The sequence below is a fragment of the Aspergillus pseudonomiae genome (assembly GCF_009193645.1).
Source record: "Aspergillus pseudonomiae strain CBS 119388 unplaced genomic scaffold BDV37scaffold_72, whole genome shotgun sequence".
NCBI classification, from domain to species: Eukaryota; Fungi; Ascomycota; class Eurotiomycetes; order Eurotiales; family Aspergillaceae; genus Aspergillus; species Aspergillus pseudonomiae.
This window is the reverse complement of record NW_022476064.1, coordinates 164590-182243: the sequence shown is the minus strand read 5'-3', so window position 1 is coordinate 182243 and position 17654 is coordinate 164590. Positions and strand designations below refer to the sequence as shown.

The 17654-nt window shown below is 48.7% G+C and overlaps 6 protein-coding genes across 6 annotated transcripts; 5 read left to right on the top strand and 1 right to left on the bottom strand.

The window, feature by feature from the left end:
- BDV37DRAFT_196382 (putative bZIP transcription factor (MetR)) lies at positions 1–2237 on the top strand. Its single transcript, XM_032079778.1, has 2 exons — positions 1–687; positions 1228–2237. The coding sequence occupies exons 1-2, from the start codon at positions 405–407 to the stop codon at positions 1845–1847; spliced, it is 903 nt and encodes a 300-aa protein (XP_031938209.1). The 5' UTR covers positions 1–404; the 3' UTR covers positions 1848–2237.
- Positions 2238–2454: 217 nt separating this feature from the next.
- BDV37DRAFT_256658 (CENP-N/CHL4 family protein) lies at positions 2455–4803 on the top strand. Its single transcript, XM_032082862.1, has one exon. It carries the CDS (start codon positions 3003–3005, stop codon positions 4440–4442), a length of 1440 nt encoding a protein of 479 aa, XP_031938208.1. The 5' UTR covers positions 2455–3002; the 3' UTR covers positions 4443–4803.
- A 69-nt stretch (positions 4804–4872) lies between these two features.
- Positions 4873–6666, bottom strand: BDV37DRAFT_256657 (RING finger protein). Its single transcript, XM_032082861.1, has 6 exons — positions 6070–6666; positions 5826–5992; positions 5663–5724; positions 5368–5606; positions 5197–5318; positions 4873–5118 (listed from the first exon to the last, which is right to left on the bottom strand). Exons 1-6 carry the CDS (start codon positions 6438–6440, stop codon positions 5045–5047), a joined length of 1035 nt encoding a protein of 344 aa, XP_031938207.1. The 5' UTR covers positions 6441–6666; the 3' UTR covers positions 4873–5044.
- Positions 6667–6885: 219 nt separating this feature from the next.
- On the top strand, positions 6886–8765 carry BDV37DRAFT_256652 (trafficking protein particle complex subunit 13). Its single transcript, XM_032082860.1, has 5 exons — positions 6886–6990; positions 7044–7050; positions 7102–7225; positions 7295–7813; positions 7877–8765. Exons 1-5 carry the CDS (start codon positions 6918–6920, stop codon positions 8168–8170), a joined length of 1017 nt encoding a protein of 338 aa, XP_031938206.1. The 5' UTR covers positions 6886–6917; the 3' UTR covers positions 8171–8765.
- Positions 8766–11152: 2387 nt separating this feature from the next.
- Positions 11153–11540, top strand: BDV37DRAFT_256649 (uncharacterized protein). The gene has a single exon (XM_032082859.1). It carries the CDS (start codon positions 11335–11337, stop codon positions 11512–11514), a length of 180 nt encoding a protein of 59 aa, XP_031938205.1. The 5' UTR covers positions 11153–11334; the 3' UTR covers positions 11515–11540.
- Positions 11541–12384: 844 nt separating this feature from the next.
- Positions 12385–16006, top strand: BDV37DRAFT_196322 (dDENN domain protein). The gene is made up of 3 exons (XM_032079777.1): positions 12385–13201; positions 13263–15572; positions 15637–16006. The coding sequence occupies exons 1-3, from the start codon at positions 12556–12558 to the stop codon at positions 15933–15935; spliced, it is 3255 nt and encodes a 1084-aa protein (XP_031938204.1). The 5' UTR covers positions 12385–12555; the 3' UTR covers positions 15936–16006.
- Positions 16007–17654: the final 1648 nt, after the last annotated feature.

The following is a 17654-nucleotide window of genomic DNA, read 5'->3' as shown; positions in this document are numbered from 1 at the left end:
CCCCCCCCCAGGCTTAATCAGCCAGTTTTTCGCACCCCCACCCGAACAAATTCCATTCCCGGTGGCCCTCTCCGGTCCCACGTTCCCACAGTCATTCGATCGTTTCTTGTTTCCCCTCTCTTTCCTCCCCCTGCCTTTCTGTGACTAGCCATACATACTTACTTCTTATTCCTCCGTCATTTTACTTCGCAATTGCCAATCGACCCCTCTCGACTTGTACGCGGTTAAGGCGGCCATCACCGAAAGAGAGAATTATCGCTCCAGAATCATATATCGGTCGAGTCATTTTCCCTCAATCAGCCTCGAGTCTCCCCAGCGGACTATAGGAACACAAAAACACAAGAAAAGAAGAAAACGGAAAGGAATATTGAACACAGAGGTCTCAGAAGCCTCAACGGTACACCATGGCCGAATACAATGGCCGCAGGGCCCCCAACTTCTCCCAATACCTCGACGATTTGAACGCCATCCCGTCGCCATACGACCAGGCTGTTCAGCAGCAGCAAGGCTCATACAACCTCGATGCAGACCTCTCCCTCTTCACCAATGCCGAGTTCTTTGATTTTGATAACTTCGGGGATTTGAACCTCCCCGGGTTTGACTCGGTGGAGAGCGACAACTTGAAGAAGGAAAACAACCAAGCCACTGGCCAGAACCCAGATATGGAATTCTTGGATCTTCTCGGTGGTAAGTTGGAAATTCCTTTATAGATTATACTGTCGCTATTGTTTCTGGACCCGAGCTGGAGGAACCGTCGGTCGCATCTTGTTGGAGCTTCTCCGGGCCTTTTTCCTTTACACCCTTTACACCGGATTGATTTCTCATACATCAAGAGCCTCTGTTGTTTCTGTCGCACGTTTCCTGCTTTCTCCATGTGCATCCTTTATTCCGTGGTATCGTCATGGGGTCCATGGTCCCATACGTTTGCACAATACCTGTCTCGGATCCTCGAGGCATAGATGCATCCTCCAAGCCACTCACCATCTGCACGTGTCCTCATTGGATCATGCCTGCATTCAATCCCTGTTAAGCGATGATCAATTTAAAAAAATCCTGTGCCACTGGCAAGGGTCCTGATAGCGTGAACCCGTTACGCTATGGCGTCATTTCACGTGACATGACCTCTGCGGTCGCATTGGGCTCACGAGATCATCCACCTTACCACCAGCTCGGTCTTGCAATAGCTAGCTTGATTTGATAGTGATGATGTTCTAATTCTCCTTCAAGGCTTTAACAACATGCCCGAGTACTCAGCTACCGGCTTCAACTCCGTCAATGCTCAGTCTCAACCTCCATCTCTGCAAAATGCGCCGTTCTCGACTGTCCCACAGATGCCCAACGGGCCCCTTAATGCTGCCTCCAGCCCGAACGAGTCTATCTCGACTTCATCGCCGTCGCCTGCAGGCCAATCACAGACGCCCGGCCCCGCTCCCGCTTCCGCTACCTCTTCTTCCGCCCCCGGACCGAAGCGTAAGAACACCCAGAAGTCGGCTGCTATAAGTGTGGAGGAGGCAGCACGGGTTGCGGCAGAGGAGGATAAGCGTCGGCGTAACACTGCTGCCAGTGCGCGGTTCCGTGTGAAGAAGAAGATGCGTGAGCAGGCGCTTGAGAAAACGGTCAAGGAGACGACAGAGAAGAATACTGCGCTCGAAGCCCGTGTCACTGCCTTGGAGCTTGAGAACCAGTGGTTGAAGAACTTGATCACGGAGAAGAATGGGCAATCATCTGAGGAAGGCAAAAAGTCAGAAAATGACATCGCGGACATGTTCAAGAAGTTCCTTGCTTCGCAAAAGGCTGAAGGCCAACGGAGTAGTGCTGAGTCAAGGATCGGTGTGGGCACTGCTTGAGTGGAATCCAAGTAAAATTATGTTGATTGAATGGCGTTATGTCATTGTGTTTATGTTCGGGTTTTTACTTCTTGTTCATACTTAATTTGGAGCATTAGGAGACCGGGGAAGGCGTCTCGGAGGTTGGTGGGAGGCATGAGTGATGATTTTTCAACGTTCCTTGATGGTACAGACTCCACTCCAACGTGGAAAACAAAAAGATGGATTGTTTGTTGTTTGGCTTCTCACGTTTTATATCCCAGCCTATAGGTATTTCAACATTCTACAATAGACGACTTTGTGCAATCTACACGGCTGCAAAGCTTTAATCATATCTACATCATCCGCCATAGACCATTTCATAACACTTGTAACCGCGTCCGATGCAGAAATCGACTGCTGAAGTTAAACAAACAGATTTCCATCTGCGGTGTCGCTTTCGGTAGGAGGACTCTTTAAACCCTTGTCTGACGTCTGGAATGCCCCGTACCTCTAGATCCCAGGGCAAGCTTCTATCAGAACCCCAAAAGTAAGGCAAAAAAATAGAAAGGAGGTACCTATTGTTTCTAGGGAAGCTATAGAGTTTCTCGATAATGCGCACGGCTAATCCTATAGATTACCATGTGGGGTTCAGCAGAAACTCTGAAACGGCCTTGCAAGGAATCTACCACGTCATTCAGAGGGCCTTGGTGAAACCTTCAATTGAAAGCTCAGTTCTAAAGTCATAGCCTTGCTATGCATACTTGAAACAAACTATCGTATGTTTTTTTGGCTAAAAGCTGTGTATTGCCTTTGAATCCAGTATGATAAGATGCAGAGGTAAACCACGATCAAGCGTAATATCACGGAGCAAAGCAGCACTCAAGATTTCTAGTACCGAGCGACATATGTCAGCTTGAGCCTACGCAGATATGTCATACAAATTATGCATTCTTATGTCGAATATCAATCACCTTTGGCATTGCCGATGTAGCTGAAACAATACATCTGCATCTTATCACGACTGATCGTGCTCTTATCATCACGTGACTGCGTCTGTTGATGGCCCGTGCAAATGAAGTTGTTGAACGGTGGAACAACTCCACAGTCCATCTTCACCACACCTATACCCCTGGCGGGATAATGCGCAAGAGCTCGGTGCATATATAGACGCCACACGAAGCGGCGACCGAACCAATGGCGCGTCCAAAGACAGTCCGCGCGCCCACAACCGCGAGTCTTCCCAGCAACCTCCGCATCCCCTCAACAACGCCATCGCTGGTGAAGTCATTCGGGAAGCTCACCCGGCAGGCATTGCTGGACCTCGTGTTCTACTGGCTGGACGATCGCAATGTGCAGTCCTTCTCGCCATTCCTGGCACGAGATGAAGCCGAAGCAGCGGACGACGAAGAACTCGGTCCGTACCCGGCCGAGCGGACCATCGACGACGTGCGCAATGCATACCAGGAGCTACAGGTGCGCAAGGGTGGGAAACGAGAGGTGATCGATCGCATACTCGAGGGCGACTGGAAACATGGTATCACCTTGCGCCAGCTCGCAATGATTGATCTTCGCTACATGGACGACCACCCGTCAAGTTTGCGATGGACGGCGCTGGAGCTCACTCGCATTGATGCGGATGGCGCGCAATCACCCGAAACCGACGTTTCCTCCTATATTCCGCGTGTCCATGCCTCCACCTTCCTTAGTAATGTTCAGCAGCAAATCTCTCCCCTGGTGAAGGCGCATTACTACCTCGCTCGCTCGAATACTTTGCCTCTCACTTTCCTCCGTATATTCGTGACCAGTTCGCCCTATCAGCATCCTCGCCAGCCACCTGAGACACTTACGGACTCGTCAAGAGTGATATATGTTGCCTTTCCCGATAGCTGCCCCTTCGTTTACACGTCCATTGCGTCTTCTACAAGCTCCAAAGCCTCTCCCGCCAATGCGGTCGCGACAGATGCCCGAAGTTTACAGCGCATCGTGCGCGACGCCGTCCCGAAAGCGCTATCTCTCCCTCAGCGAAGATACGCCCTTAAAGCGACATCACTGACAGCGAAGAGTCTACAAGCATTGTTAGCACTTCGAGGACCAGGTCGCTCGAACGGAGCGAATGGCGCGTTCAGCATATTCGCCGATGCCGTGGTAGAGGGGAGCCCGCTGGACCCACGACCAACGAATACTGTTTCCCCGGAGGAACTCCTGAACCAAACCAAACCCGACAAAATCAAGAACCAGCCCCCAGAAGACCAGAAAGAAAACGAAACACACCAACCCGGAAGAAAAACTCGCAACGCAGAAGAGGACACTCACATCCCGAAAAAGCGCAAGCTGGCCATCCACTCGCGCTTCGGCACTTCTGGGTCTCTGTCATCTGCACCTCTGGACCGTCTTGACGTTAGGCTTCTGGACCGCCTGTATGGAGATGGGGATGAGGAGGATAGCGATGCCGATCACACGCAGCCGTCCCTCTCGCTTACGTTTGCCGGCTCGGATGTTATCAGTGGGGTTAGAAAGCTCGCCGAACTGGGTGTCGTTGACCCAGAGAGAATGCCTTCCTGGATGACGGGTGAAGAGGCTGTCAGCGTTGCCGTTATTCGTCAAGGGCATCGTGTGGTTAAGGATAGTGGATGAAATGGGGTGGCCATCGACCTAATGCATACTTTCACGTTCCCCGTGGCATGACGCGACAAGCTGGGGTTCACGCATCCATTCCGGCGGGAGTCGCCTTGAACGGTATAGAAAGGCGTTCAAGTGACCGTGCGCGGCCCAGATCATGCAGCCTGCGATCCGCGAAAGGGTCACCTTTCGTCCTTGTTTATGTGCATCCACTCGACAAGGGGTTGGATCTCACCGCGTACGACGAGACTTCGAACACCGCCATGGTGTGAAGAAGGTAATACGGTGGAGACTTATCTTTGAAAGTGAACGGGTGAATAGTCGGCGAAAGGGCTGTGAGTTTGAGAGCGGCTGCCTAGTACTCGCGCCATATGGCTAAGGATTCTCCAAACCAACAAAACATGTGTGTTGTCAAATTGCATAGTATTTTCCAATAACATTCTTGGTTAACAATAACTTCTGGGTATCTAGCCAGTCCTGAAAAGCAATAAATTTCAAACGCCCACACAACTTCCAATAGGTAACAAACTTCTCACTGGACACCACAGCTGCTGCAAAACCCTAGTGGGCTATGCATCGGATGGCTAGTACTCCACGACCCCATCTCCGTCAATGTTTTAACGTCTGCGTCTACGCGAACCATAAGGATACAATTGTTGGGAGACCCAGAAAGGATGATATGTCGAATAGTCTAGGGGATGGAGTGTCAGTATGTGTCTGGAACAAGGCACAAGGGATGATCAGGGTGACTACAAAGATGATCTCGTACCGCGTTGACCGGAAAGGCCTAGCTGACTAGCCACATTGATGTATCCTTCTGCAGTTGTTTGCCCCTGGGCTCTGAGCTGCTCCAGATTCACGTCGCTGGTATCTGCTTCCCATGGGGAACGGCTGATGATGTCTTAGTCCCAATCTGATAAACAAGGAATGTGCAACGTACCAAAAAACGCAGCGGACACCTTGAGATTTCTGTAAGACAGCCCATTGTTGGAAGCATGTTTTGTGGATATTATTTCCGCAGGCCGCTCGACACCAGACGATCTCCTCTCTGTCAGGTTCAAACTCCATGAAGCAGATTGGACAATCTCCTTCAACGGCCTTCCTATTACCACCGTTGTCATCGTCAACTTTGGTCTGCTCACGACTCAGAAATGATCCTTCATAGATCTCACGAAGCTCCTGAAGAAGCAGTGTTAGTTTATGAAGTGTACGGAGATGTACGCAAAACAGCTTACCATAGATAAGAATGCCAACTGATACTGTAGATGTTGCGGAGCTTTGAGGACATTGACTAGGACTTCGCGGGTACGGCTATCAGAAACCATACGAACGACAATAATGATATAATTGAAACAATAGTAGTATTAGGAATAGTGATAGCACCTAAATTCGACTTACCGTAACAAATATGCTTGCATTGATTTCCTTTTCGAGCATCCGGACAGGTGCAGGTCGGCTCCTTCCCGATAACTGTCTTGTAGATGTTTCCAGTTGTCCCAGCAATGTCAAAGCTCATCTCAGGAATATCATCAGCGCCCGTGACAATATGTCCTAGGACGAACATCCTAGAAGAAAAAAAAAAAAAAAAACATCATCAACTGTGAGCGAAATAATCGAGATATGATCTGGGTTGATGGCACACCTCTGAGTTGTTGCACGGTTCAATCGCTGTAAGAACGTTTGTGGTGGCTTACGGCGAAAGACTCGAGCCCGACGTTCAGGTATCCCCTCGCCTGGTGATTGCTTCATCTTTGCACTTGAGGTCCTCTTTTGTGGACTAGCAACAGGCGAGTCGCTAGTCAAATCGATCACATCCTTCGGGTCCGTAGGAATCGCTGGATGATCGCCCCCATTTCTACGATTACGTTTCGCAGATGTGGATGCGACACTGGCCTTTTCGTCGGCGTTTCGCTTTCGTTTCGACGCAGATGTGTATGGAATTCGAGTATGATCTGCAGGTGATGGGGCAGTAGTGATCTGTTGTCTGGAGGATGATGTCCTCGCAGTACCCATTCTGTTTGAATAACTAGGCTATGCACAGTACTAAAGACGATAGATCCGAGTGTCGACTATTGTTGGCACAAACGAGTTGTCGCTGTGGAGGTCCTGCAGCAATCGCGATAGCGATAGCGATAAGCTTTTCCGTTCAGGAGGCTGACATATTCCCACGGTATACAAACAAAGTAATTGACGCTCTGGATGCGCTTCTTGTAGTACTGATACGGACACGTCACTTACAAGATAGAGAAATAAAGTAGAGGGCAATTCAAGGGTATAAAAGGAAGGTTAAAATCAGAAAAGCAATTTTCATTTCTTATCGCTTCCTTCACTGATCCACAGATCATATGCGGAGGTTTGTGGTGTTTGCCATGTTTGCCACGTTTGTCCGTCACATGTCATGCTGATAACGATAGAGGGACAACATTCAATACTTTTGACAACACTGAAATACTCCCGTCAGCTGCATAATCATAGCTAGTTCACCATCTTATGCCAATGGCACGTCCACGCGCCCATTCAGGTGCCGAGGCCTCCAAAGAGCCTCATTCAGTCTCCTTAAAAGGTACGCACTGCTGGTAGCCATCATAGGCAGCACCCTAACTGACATATGCGTAGTTTTGCGGTAAGCAATATGCGTTCCTGTAGATGTTAACTGCCGATCTGACTTTAAAAGCCTATCGCGGCCTTCTCTGTCCTACCAGTACCCCCTTCCGGAAGCAAACACGAAGATCTCCAACAAAGCATCTTTGAGTTATCCTTCCGATAGTGTGGACAAACAGTTTATTCTCGCCCCTAATGTACGACAGCAATGAGAAGTTTCTCGCTTCGACGAGAGAATTACGAGTATCTGCTAACAAGAACCAAAGCTTACATTACCTCCTGCATTTGGGTCTGCTTATGTTGGAGAAACATTTGCTTGCACTCTTAGTGCGAACAATGAGCTCGCAGAAGATGAGACCTCGCGCGTTGTCACATCAGTCCGTATCGTGGCGGAGATGCAAACTCCATCCCAAGTAGCATCTCTGGAGCTAGAGCCAGCAGATGACACACCCGCGAGAGATGGCCTACAAAAAGGGCAATCATTACAGAAGATCGTACGATTTGATCTCAAGGAAGAAGGGAATCATATCTTGGCGGTCAGTGTCAGCTACACGGAAACGCTGATTGGATCAGACTCGCAAGCGGCCAGTGGGCGAGTGAGAACTTTTCGCAAACTTTATCAGTTTGTTGCACAGCCTTGTCTTAGTGTTCGGACAAAATCATCCGAATTAGCCCCATTAGAGGTCGAAAACAAGTCCCTAGGGCCTTATGGAAAGACTCGGCTGCTCCGATTTGCCCTCGAAGCGCAGTTAGAGAATGTGGGTGATGGAGCCGTGGTGGTGAAGGTAAAAAAAAAATAAAAAGCTTTCCTTTTATTTTGATGCCGGGGACTCTAATGCTTTCGATAGCAAACAAAACTGAATCCTAAACCTCCGTTCAAGGCAACCTCCTTGAACTGGGATCTTGAGAGGCCGGATCAGTGCGATTCACAACCACCGACATTAAACCCACGTGACGTCCTCCAGGTTGCGTTCCTCGTTGAGCAAGAAGAAGGACAGCAGGAAGGGCTAGATGCCCTACAGAAAGATCTAAAACATGACGGACGGGCAGTTCTAGGGCAATTGTCCATCGAGTGGAGGGGAACTATGGGGGATAAAGGGTTCTTGACGACTGGAAACTTATTGACGCGAAGACGGTCATAATATTTACGAAGCTTAATCTGGTTATCCTTCGGTGTAACCCCCACGCGCATTCTAGGGAATCGTCAATCTTCAGGAAAGTTTGCTCGAAACATGGGTAGATGACCAATTAGCGAGATAAGCTTTGGATTGTTCCAGGGCGAATAGCCAAGCTCCAGATGTGCCACAGATGCAACCGATCTACGGAGTAGGCGCAGCCACATTTGAATTCCTTTGCGGTAGTTAAGTTACACGCACGAACAGGAGGCTGGAACTAGTTGGCTTAGTCGTGAGCAGCCAAAAGTACGGCGCAGTTTGATGGCAAGGGAAATCGCCAGCTTTGTCCAAATTTAGATATCCGATGCGTGTACCTACTCTGTACTTATCTCTGATATGATGGGATGGATTGTCGAGGCCCTGTGACGTGGGGTTGACTAAGCCTTGCTAGAACTTTGGACGATGGGAAAGTTAGGTATCTGACGATAAACTCAGACAACGTCTAGAAGCCGAGAGACAACCACCTTTGCAGACGCTCATTGGTCTCTTTTTGACCGCAACATCCATCATGAAACCGGTATTTTGTCTCTGTCAGCAGTCTAGAACCCCTTGCCGGATATTTTTGCATTTTCAATTTTCTATAAAAAGGTGTCAGGATGTACGGATCGTATCGTCAGTACCGTGGTTATTAAATCCCACCCGAAGCCGATGGCCTTGGGAAGTGAACGGTGGCATGGTTCAGGAGGAAGCTATTCCTGGATATCTATGGCTCGAGCAATTTCTGGGAAAACCCTAATGCTTCCACCAAGAGGCATGGAGATAGTCGTAGCAAGACATACCATACAGTACGGTATTTATGCGCAATTCAACAATACCGCTTCCCCAAAACAGGAGACGAGATACCCGCCTCAGGCACCAACCACCCCCTTTTTCATCTGTCAGTGGTGCACGTTTCCACCGCGCATAACCAGCCAACGGAGCCAAAAGTCCACCCGACTTGCCTGTATGGAGTGAAGGCTGCAAGGCACTTTCTGTATGACAGCAAGTAGCCCATCCTAGCGGGGCACTAGTCGCGCGACAAGACTAGGCCTCTTACCAGCGGCGGTTCACAATGAGCCCGCTCTTCCTCAGCGGACGTACCAAAGATGTCGATGACCATGTACGGAGTATGATGCATGCCAATGCAGGTCGACCAGGCCGGTATGGGAGTAGCGTCATGTAAGGAACACAGTCCTGTAACTGAAGATCTGTCCCACCGTCTGTGGATTCTCATGGCCAAAGACCTTTTCTGGTTGAATTCTGGGTAGATGGTCATTCCCAAGTTTGCGCAGGGAGATCCCTCTTGAGTTAGATCTACATGGTACTTAATACGCTATGAGTCATGATGAAACCGTCTAAAGTACATCTCATGGTTCATCAACAGGAATGTTTATCTCCTTCTGTACAGGCATGGACGGTTCAATTCGGAAAGAGAAACTCTTTGTTGCATGCTGCCTCAGTGACTGGAAGATTCCATGCTCTTTGATTATCTTGATCCCTGACTCTTAATGCAGTGAACTGTCAATTATACCTGGTGAACCATTCCTTTCTTTGTTCGGATTTCTCTCCGATCATCCATTCCCTGTCCATAGATGAAAATTGGATGGCTCTCCCGAAGTATCATTGAGATCCACTGGCGATCGGCATAGCCCTGGATCAAACGTTCCCAACTACTCCGTACTCCGTACTATAAGCATTATTGGCAACATCGATGCAGATAATAGAGGGCTCTGCACAGTGTACTCTGTAAGCTGAGCAACGATCACACCACAGCTCTATCCATATCTGGAATCTACACCACCACCTCCTTTTTCTCACTGGGACCCTGATAGTGATCATTGTTTACCAGCCAAGACTTCCAGTTTGTAAAAATGTTATGATCATGAATAATAATAATCCACAATTTGGGTGGTCAGATACTGAGAAGATAATAATAGCACCCTGACTATGGGTGATATCACCAAGTTTATGTCCTCCTGATCCTTTTCCTACCTTCAGTGGACAACGTACTGTATGTACAGACACGATACAGTACCATGATTAGCTTTCTACCTCGGCCGAACCCGCCCCTACATAGATGCCCTCCTTCGGGAACTCCATTGGAGGGTTGACGATGGAGTCCCCAGTTCCTGTCTACCATTTGGTTCCGTGAAAGACTCTCCTCAAGGGGAATTCTGGCCAATCATGGTGAGAGGCAAGCCATCTCCAGACCATGGAGACTCCGCTATGCTAAATTCTCAGTTTCGGTAGGCTAGGGCGGATGGACTTGTTTATAGCAACGGCCCCTCTTCAGAAAGAGGCTACGTAGTTAGTGTAAAGAGAGCCTCGGGGTGGAAATACCACCTTACTCCTGGAGTATAGTTCCAATCACGGAGGAGTTGAAAGGCAGTCCAATCGGGAAAATATCCAGGGCGATCCAAGACATAAAAAGCCCTAAGAGCGGTGTCTATCTTAGTGTCAGTATTGGCATTAGTATAAAAAAAGTTAAGCGACCTATTGTGGTTCATTGTTATTTTCGGCCCTCCATCAAAGTAGAGTCCATTTGACATTGAATTCGGGACGAGTTCCACCATCCTCCTGAGAGTTTTCGGGGGGACGGGAGGTACAGGAACACATCCGGTCCTTTAGTACAAGGGACATACACAGCAGGGAATCGTAATGCAGTGTTTCCATGGTTCTCTTGAACGGGAGTTCTTTCGCAGCAACCTAGTCAGCAGGAACAAATGGGAAATCGAACCATGGCAGGCCAAGCAATTGTGCACGTCTAGGCTCCACCGGTCCCAAGGATTGATATTTCTCTTGTCCCCTGGATTTCCTAAAATTATACGACTAGTCTGGGTATTACACCCTGACGTCGGGGAAATTTTCTTTAGTTGCTATTAATTTTTTATTTTTATTTTTATTTTTATTTTTTTTTTGACCGCGGTATCTGAAGAAATCAGTCATTATCAAAGAGTCAGAGCTGGCGGTGTGTGTATGTGCGGGTTGAAAGTGGGAGAGAGGGTTTGGTGGTTGGATGGGGATGGCGATGTATCAAAGTTTAGGCGTCTGGAGGGACACTTGCAGTAGTTTGAACCTCATTGGAGATTGATGGCTATACATCCTGCATGGATGGAGACCAGGAATCCCTATCGAGTGGCTTAAACTGATAGATGTACCTGCACGTTTATTGTTTCCCTTGCCTGGCCCTTTGGGAATCTTTTCTTTTTTTCTTTTTGTTTTGTTTTCTGTTCGTTTTTCTTTCCTTTCCTTTCCTTTTTTTTTGGTTTTTGGTTTTTCCCCCTCTCTCCCTGAGGTTTTTCGTGTTGAAGAGGTTCGATGATGGAATGTAAATAATTTAATTAATCCCTAATAAAACATGGATCAAATTAAATAGCCTCCGTCCCAACCTTTCTGATTTGTGTTCTTATCATTTTCATTTTGCCTAATTTATTCGATTATTTTACTTTAATTACGTTTATTATTAATTTTTTTTACCCTTTTGTGTCCGTGTTTGCTGTGTATAACATGCATCCGGAAGTGGGTACCTACAGCTACTGGCAGTTGGCCCTAAAAATCTTAGGTGGTAATAGTAATGGTAATAGTTAGCTGGCAGGGAGGAAGAGACAGGCACAAGAGCGAAAGTTGTGGTGCACTGACGGTTTGTCGGTTGTGCGTGTGCGGAGCGGAGGAGACAGAAAGTGGGCGAGGAAGAGAAAGAGACGGACTACTTTTTGGCGCCGTTCCTCTTTTTCCCCCTTCTACTAATTGACTACTGTACGTAGTAGTTCTTGTCTACGCAACCATCCGTCACTGCATCGGACGTTCTTTTTCTTTTCTCGAAAAAAAAAAAGAAAAAAGAAAAAAGAAAAAAAGCGGGAAAAGAAAGAAAGAAAAAGAGCAGTCAAGATCTAAAAAAAAGGCCCTATCCTTAATCCTATTTTCCAAGATTCCATTGTCATATCCAATTCCGTTTTCTTTTCTTGCTTTCCCCCTCATCCAATCCCGTCCATCATTTACTCCTTTTTCTTGTGAATGCAAGTGGCACTAAGAAATCCAACCCCCAGACAAATTTTCCTACGCAGCAACACAAAAGCCTCATTTCTGCTCCCTTCTCTCATCCATTCCTGTCATCTCGGAATTTCCTCAGCAACCCTGTCCGACCTTGCGACAGCGTCGCGATTCTAGACTTATGTGTTCTCGTTCCTACTGTCGTTACCAATCTATCTATTCCGAAACCTCTGATCGCTGAATTTCATACACACCACCCCCGTTGATGCTGGTGGAGAATTCGTAGCATCAAGGGTTGGATTCACTTCATGTTGTAACGAAGTCCACGAATTGAGACGATTGATGATTACAGCCCCGCGATTGACTGCCGACGATTCGACGAGATGCCGTTCTCCTCCTCATCCTCCTCCTCCGGCCCCGAGGTGTCTACCACCCCGCTTGCAGACTACTTCTGGATCGCCGGTGTTGATGGCACAGAAATCTTAGAGACTTTTCAAAGACTGGGCGATGAATACAGAGCAAACAGTGCCACCTCCCCTGGCCCCGCTCTTGCGGACACTATCGAGGAAGATGCGGACGCGGAGGAGGCACACGACCCCCGTTTGGACTCCCTCTCTCGGCCCACTTCCATGGCTGGAGGCCGCAATTCCTTCCAGCGTTTCTCAATGCGCTCGGGAGACTCCAGTGAATCCAGCGGGAATGGCACCAGCAGCAACCGGAGCAGTCTGACCATCAAGGGTAATCAATCGCCCAGAGGGTCGTCATTCCTAGAAGATTTTGACTTTGACAAGGCCCTGTTCAAGTTTGCGAACGAGCGGGAGTCGTTCCTGTCGGATCTGAGTCTCAGTGCCGGAGCTATCACTCCCACGTCGCGCCCCAGGTCCAGGTTACGTACACAGAAGATTGTCTCTGAAGAGACCCCCTCCCAGCCATCTAGCTTGCTTAGATCAGGTATTGGTAGCGTGCGGCGTCATATGGCATTCAGAGACATGAACAGTATGAAACGGCAGCCGTCAGTTGCTCGTCAAGGTGAGTTTGCGACATTCCAGGAACTGAGAGCATCGAGTTTGCTAACCACAATTTCAAACAGCTTCTATTCGGACCTCGCGACGACTCAGTAATTACAACTCAGTTATTCCGGCACCACAACCGTTGGAGATCTCCCCTACCATGCATCCCCTGAAACGCCGTTTTGAGCCCGTTCTCCTCGACCGGTACCCAACCAAAGGAATGTCTGACGAGCTGAAGCAACGGGGCAACTTCCCAGACTATGTCCCGATGTTTGCCTTTCCGAACGATATCCATATTGTTTCTTCAGATCAGAGACCGCGCTCTACCTGGCACGGGTTTGTCATGACAACTGACAATGGCTCACGACTGCACGCCATTTGTCTTATCATATGGATTCCGCTGAATCAGCGAGCTGCAGAGGAGTTGGAAAAACGCTGCGAGGAATGGCGAAAAGACAATATGACAGACGAAGAGCGAGAGCTAGCGGCCAGTCTCGGTGAAAGGCTAGCGAGCGAACGGGCCAAACTCTCGAGACTTCTAGCCCAACTCCCCACGGTGCCTTCAGGGTCGGAACAAAGAGAGCAGCTGGAGGATGAGATCAGTGCGGTTGAAGAGAAAATCGGCTTAATGACCGACCTTTTACGCCCAGTCCGGCACGGTGCAGCATCGAAAATTGAAGGTCTGACTGACGGCGACACGGGATTCTGGATCCCCCGCGCTTACGGTATTCTTGGGCGGGAAGAAAGCATGACGAGTTTCTGGAAAGAGTGGCTGAAAGCAGTAATTGTGCCCATGACTGAGGGAAGCATTCAGCGGATCCCTCCAAGCTCTCCGCGGATGGGGATGTGGCAACCCTTGGAACGATATGTGATGAACCTATGCACTGAGGCATTTAGCCCCAATTCGTCCAAGACCCAAGTAGAGCTTTCGGTCCGGGAGTTGCGCCTGTTTGCACGAAAGGAAGCTACCAACGAACTGCCAGGCTCCCGAAATACTGATCTCTATGCACTATTCCGAACTTTGTCGCTGCCGAACATCATCATTCTTTTCGAGTATGCACTGACCGAATCGCGTATAATATTCTTGTCGTCCCATACTTCGATGCTTTACTTGGCTACTAGGGCACTGGTTGATTTGTTGTTCCCATTCCAGTGGACTGGAGTGCTCATTCCTGTTTTGCCTGCACGTTTGATCCAAGCTCTCGAAGCTCCTTGTCCTTACATTGTAGGTATCGAGCGGAGATATGAGAAAGTTGAGCTACCATCGGATGACTTCGTCTTGGTGGATCTCGACGCAGACCTCATTGAGAGTACAGTTCGGCCAACGCCCCTGCCGCGTCACCAGCGGAGAAAGCTGCATTCGCTACTTCAACTGGCCGCCCCCCACCACAGTCGGTGCGGTGTCCCAACTGGTCCGCCAGCATATGCAGTGGAGACGTTCCCGTTCGATGCGTTTATGTCGGAGAATTCCTCTATTTTCCACTCCAAAGCGCAGTCGACTCAGTTAGCGAAATACGTCAGCCTTAACTCGAACGCATTCGGCCAGGCCTCGATGCCGGGAACGTATGCGCCTCTCGTATTCAATGCTTACCTGCATGCTCGCTACGAGCAGGTTCCGTCTAGGGGATATTCGTCTAAGGGTCCTGACCGGCCGGGAACTGGATCGTCCAAGACCGGATCGCCTCCTTCACCTAGGGACACCTCTCCCACATCAGGTCATTTCCCGGTTTCCTCGCGGACTGATTCGGGGATGGCTCTTCAGGCATCCTTGCGCGAGAAGCGCTCAGGTCATTTCGATGCTGCATCACGAAGAAGTTCGTCGTTCGGTATGGAATTAAGAGGAGGTGTTCCCAGACGGCCAAGTGCTCCTTTCCTAGGCCACACCTCGAATTTATCTGTGACAACACTGAATACGGAATATAATTCTGGGTCAACTTACGCACCCTCCGTCTATGCCCAATCGACTGTTGCTGCGTCCACCATTGTTCCACAGCCTTCTTCGCAACCAATTCACAACTCTGAAGGCACCTGTTGGGTGGAGGGGCATTGCTTGCAAGTGCTGCCATGCGACGACAAGTCTATTTGTGCAATCTGTGATGAAAGGGCTGATGAAGCCATGTACAAGTGTAACGCCTGTAAGACCCTTGTTCACAACCGTTGCGCCTTGCAGATCTGCCTGGTGTGTCCCGCTGCGTTCCATCCGGAACAGATTCGCGCCGCATTTGTAAGGTGTTTTGCTAGCTTGCTCTATACCTACAAGAAGTTCTTACAACCTGCTTCTGGTGATAAGAAGAAAGCGGGCCTGACCTATAACTTCAACATGGAGGCATTCCTGAAGAGCTTGCCAGGTGAGCATGCTGAATATGCTGCCGTCCTGCAGCAAACACAAAGTAAGCCATCACTTTTGAAAACAACCTACTGTCTCGAGGGTCCTTGTCACTAACATCCTATCAGGCTTCAATGAATTCATCAGTGAAAGAGAAAGAGTCAATCCCAAGTCCAAGGACCCAAGAATGGCGCTTTTTGATGAGATCGTCTTATCCAAACGTAATCGTGGGCGGACTTCTTTTTTCTCTAGCCGAATGCAGACGGATTTCCTTTCGGATACGTCGAATCATCTTTGGGTAACTGCCAGTGCTAGTTCCTTTGGTCCAGGTAGCAGGGGGCAACAAGGTCTTTCTGGGGATTATACCCGTGTCGTCACTAGAGGTTCGTCGTCTCTGTTACGCAGTCTACCACTTTTCCCACACTGACACCTACTCTACAGCACCAGCAAAACTCGATAACAGCCTGATGAAAGAGCCCCGCATGATCCACGGAGCCCCTCGGGTATCGAAGACGGCAAACAATGCCCGTAGAAAGCCACTGCCTAAGCTCATGAACGGGCTGGCCATCTCACCCCCATAAAGGTGAAACACGGCTGGTGGATTGCATATCTCTATTTACTATTGGATATGGCATATCCCGTGTTGTATGCATGCCACGTATCCTCGAGTCGCATCTCGCAAAGTGCAAATACGGAGCGTCATGTGGATATGTGCTGCAGAAATCCATGAAAGTCACACCCACAAATATCTGCTTTTGTGGACTAAAAACTTTGTCTATGACGTCCTTGGGCACTGGTAGCGTGTGCTTCTTTGGCTCACGCGCTACATGACTGCCGCCGCATACCAGCACCCTGAGAAAATGGGCGTTGCGACTGATTTTACTACACAAAACAATGAGTCGAAGGTATCCTTGCATTTGCATCTCAAGAGAGCAAGAGGTGCATCGGACATACGAAATATCCTACGCACTACCATATCTCCGTAATTATCATGACCATGGCATGCCACTGACTCCGGTTTTGAGTTGTGGAGGTACATACATTGCATACATTCATCTGTGTACGCCAATGCGCACATACACCTTTTGTGCTGATCCAGCCACTTAATATTCGCAATCTTTGGAGGATCTGCACCTGATCGTGCTTTCCCGCCTATTCTAACTTGCCTTGTTTTGGTACTTCTTGTGTTGCTTTCAATACCCCTTTCAATTGGTTGATCCTATTGTTTTATGTATTTGATTTCTCTTGACATATTGGTGGCTCACGTCCTGTTCATATTTCCCTACTCAATTAATCATGGCCTGCTTCCGAGACAACACAAACCAAGTACAGAGACAGATGATACTATATATGAGTAGAATATGTAACTTGTTTAGCTTATCGTTCTTGAGTGGCTGGCGGACAAATAGGACCTCATTTGCCCATGCGTGATACCACCCAAGAATATCCTTCGGTCAGGAAATAATGTTGGTGGATATCGGCGGGCCAACGAGAGGCGGTACAGATAACACCATGCGAGGCTTTTTCCTCGTATCATAGCTCTTTAGGCTGTGGATCGCTGGATCTTCTGGTAGCATCTGCCCCGTATGCGATGAAGAAGTCGCAAGCTTGGGTCACACCAAGAAATGATATGAAATTCCCAGACAGGCTAGAAATTGCTGAGATGTGATCTACAGGCTCTGGACAATAGTCCGCCCACAGTAAATTTTCGCCGGCATAGAAACTTCTCGAGTGGATAATGGCTACCTCTGATACTAGGTACTGAGGTTGTGTACTGTCCATACAAAGGCTGCCTAAGGTTACAGATGGATTGTCAGCCATGGGCAATAGACTGGCCTGATTGGCGGAGAAATCGACTCCGCTCCCCGTAGTGCGGAGCTGAAATTCCGGGGAAATTTAGCCGTCGGAAGAAGAGCATCTTACCAACTTCATTCTTTCACGACCCTGGTCCTATCGTCTTCCTCACGTTGTATTGGCAAATGTGATTGTGGTCTCTCCTTTTACCCTTTTTTATAGCGCCCCGGTCCAAGATTCCTCAACCAACTCGATTGCTCCTACTTGTTGGGCCAGTGATTCGATTTAGTAGCTTTAACCCTTGCCTATTGACATCTCGGGTATTGCACACTAGTCGCTTATCTCCAGTCGA

Bases quoted from the DNA above. Each gene is read 5' to 3' on its own strand.
- BDV37DRAFT_196382 (XM_032079778.1), top strand. From the start codon at position 405: ATGGCCGAATACAATGGCCGCAGGGCCCCCAACTTCTCCCAATACCTC. The intron at 688-1,227 runs GTAAGTTGGAAA...TTCTCCTTCAAG, and splicing joins ATTCTTGGATCTTCTCGGTG to GCTTTAACAACATGCCCGAG.
- BDV37DRAFT_256658 (XM_032082862.1), top strand. From the start codon at position 3,003: ATGGCGCGTCCAAAGACAGTCCGCGCGCCCACAACCGCGAGTCTTCCC.
- BDV37DRAFT_256657 (XM_032082861.1), bottom strand. From the start codon at position 6,440: ATGGGTACTGCGAGGACATCATCCTCCAGACAACAGATCACTACTGCC. The intron at 5,725-5,825 runs GTAAGTCGAATT...GTACCCGCGAAG, and splicing joins ATGCAAGCATATTTGTTACG to TCCTAGTCAATGTCCTCAAA. The intron at 5,607-5,662 runs GTAAGCTGTTTT...CTGCTTCTTCAG, and splicing joins AGTTGGCATTCTTATCTATG to GAGCTTCGTGAGATCTATGA.
- BDV37DRAFT_256652 (XM_032082860.1), top strand. From the start codon at position 6,918: ATGCCAATGGCACGTCCACGCGCCCATTCAGGTGCCGAGGCCTCCAAA. The intron at 7,226-7,294 runs GTACGACAGCAA...CAAGAACCAAAG, and splicing joins AGTTTATTCTCGCCCCTAAT to CTTACATTACCTCCTGCATT. The intron at 7,814-7,876 runs GTAAAAAAAAAA...TGCTTTCGATAG, and splicing joins ATGGAGCCGTGGTGGTGAAG to CAAACAAAACTGAATCCTAA.
- BDV37DRAFT_256649 (XM_032082859.1), top strand. From the start codon at position 11,335: ATGTACCTGCACGTTTATTGTTTCCCTTGCCTGGCCCTTTGGGAATCT.
- BDV37DRAFT_196322 (XM_032079777.1), top strand. From the start codon at position 12,556: ATGCCGTTCTCCTCCTCATCCTCCTCCTCCGGCCCCGAGGTGTCTACC. The intron at 13,202-13,262 runs GTGAGTTTGCGA...AATTTCAAACAG, and splicing joins GCCGTCAGTTGCTCGTCAAG to CTTCTATTCGGACCTCGCGA. The intron at 15,573-15,636 runs GTAAGCCATCAC...ACATCCTATCAG, and splicing joins CGTCCTGCAGCAAACACAAA to GCTTCAATGAATTCATCAGT.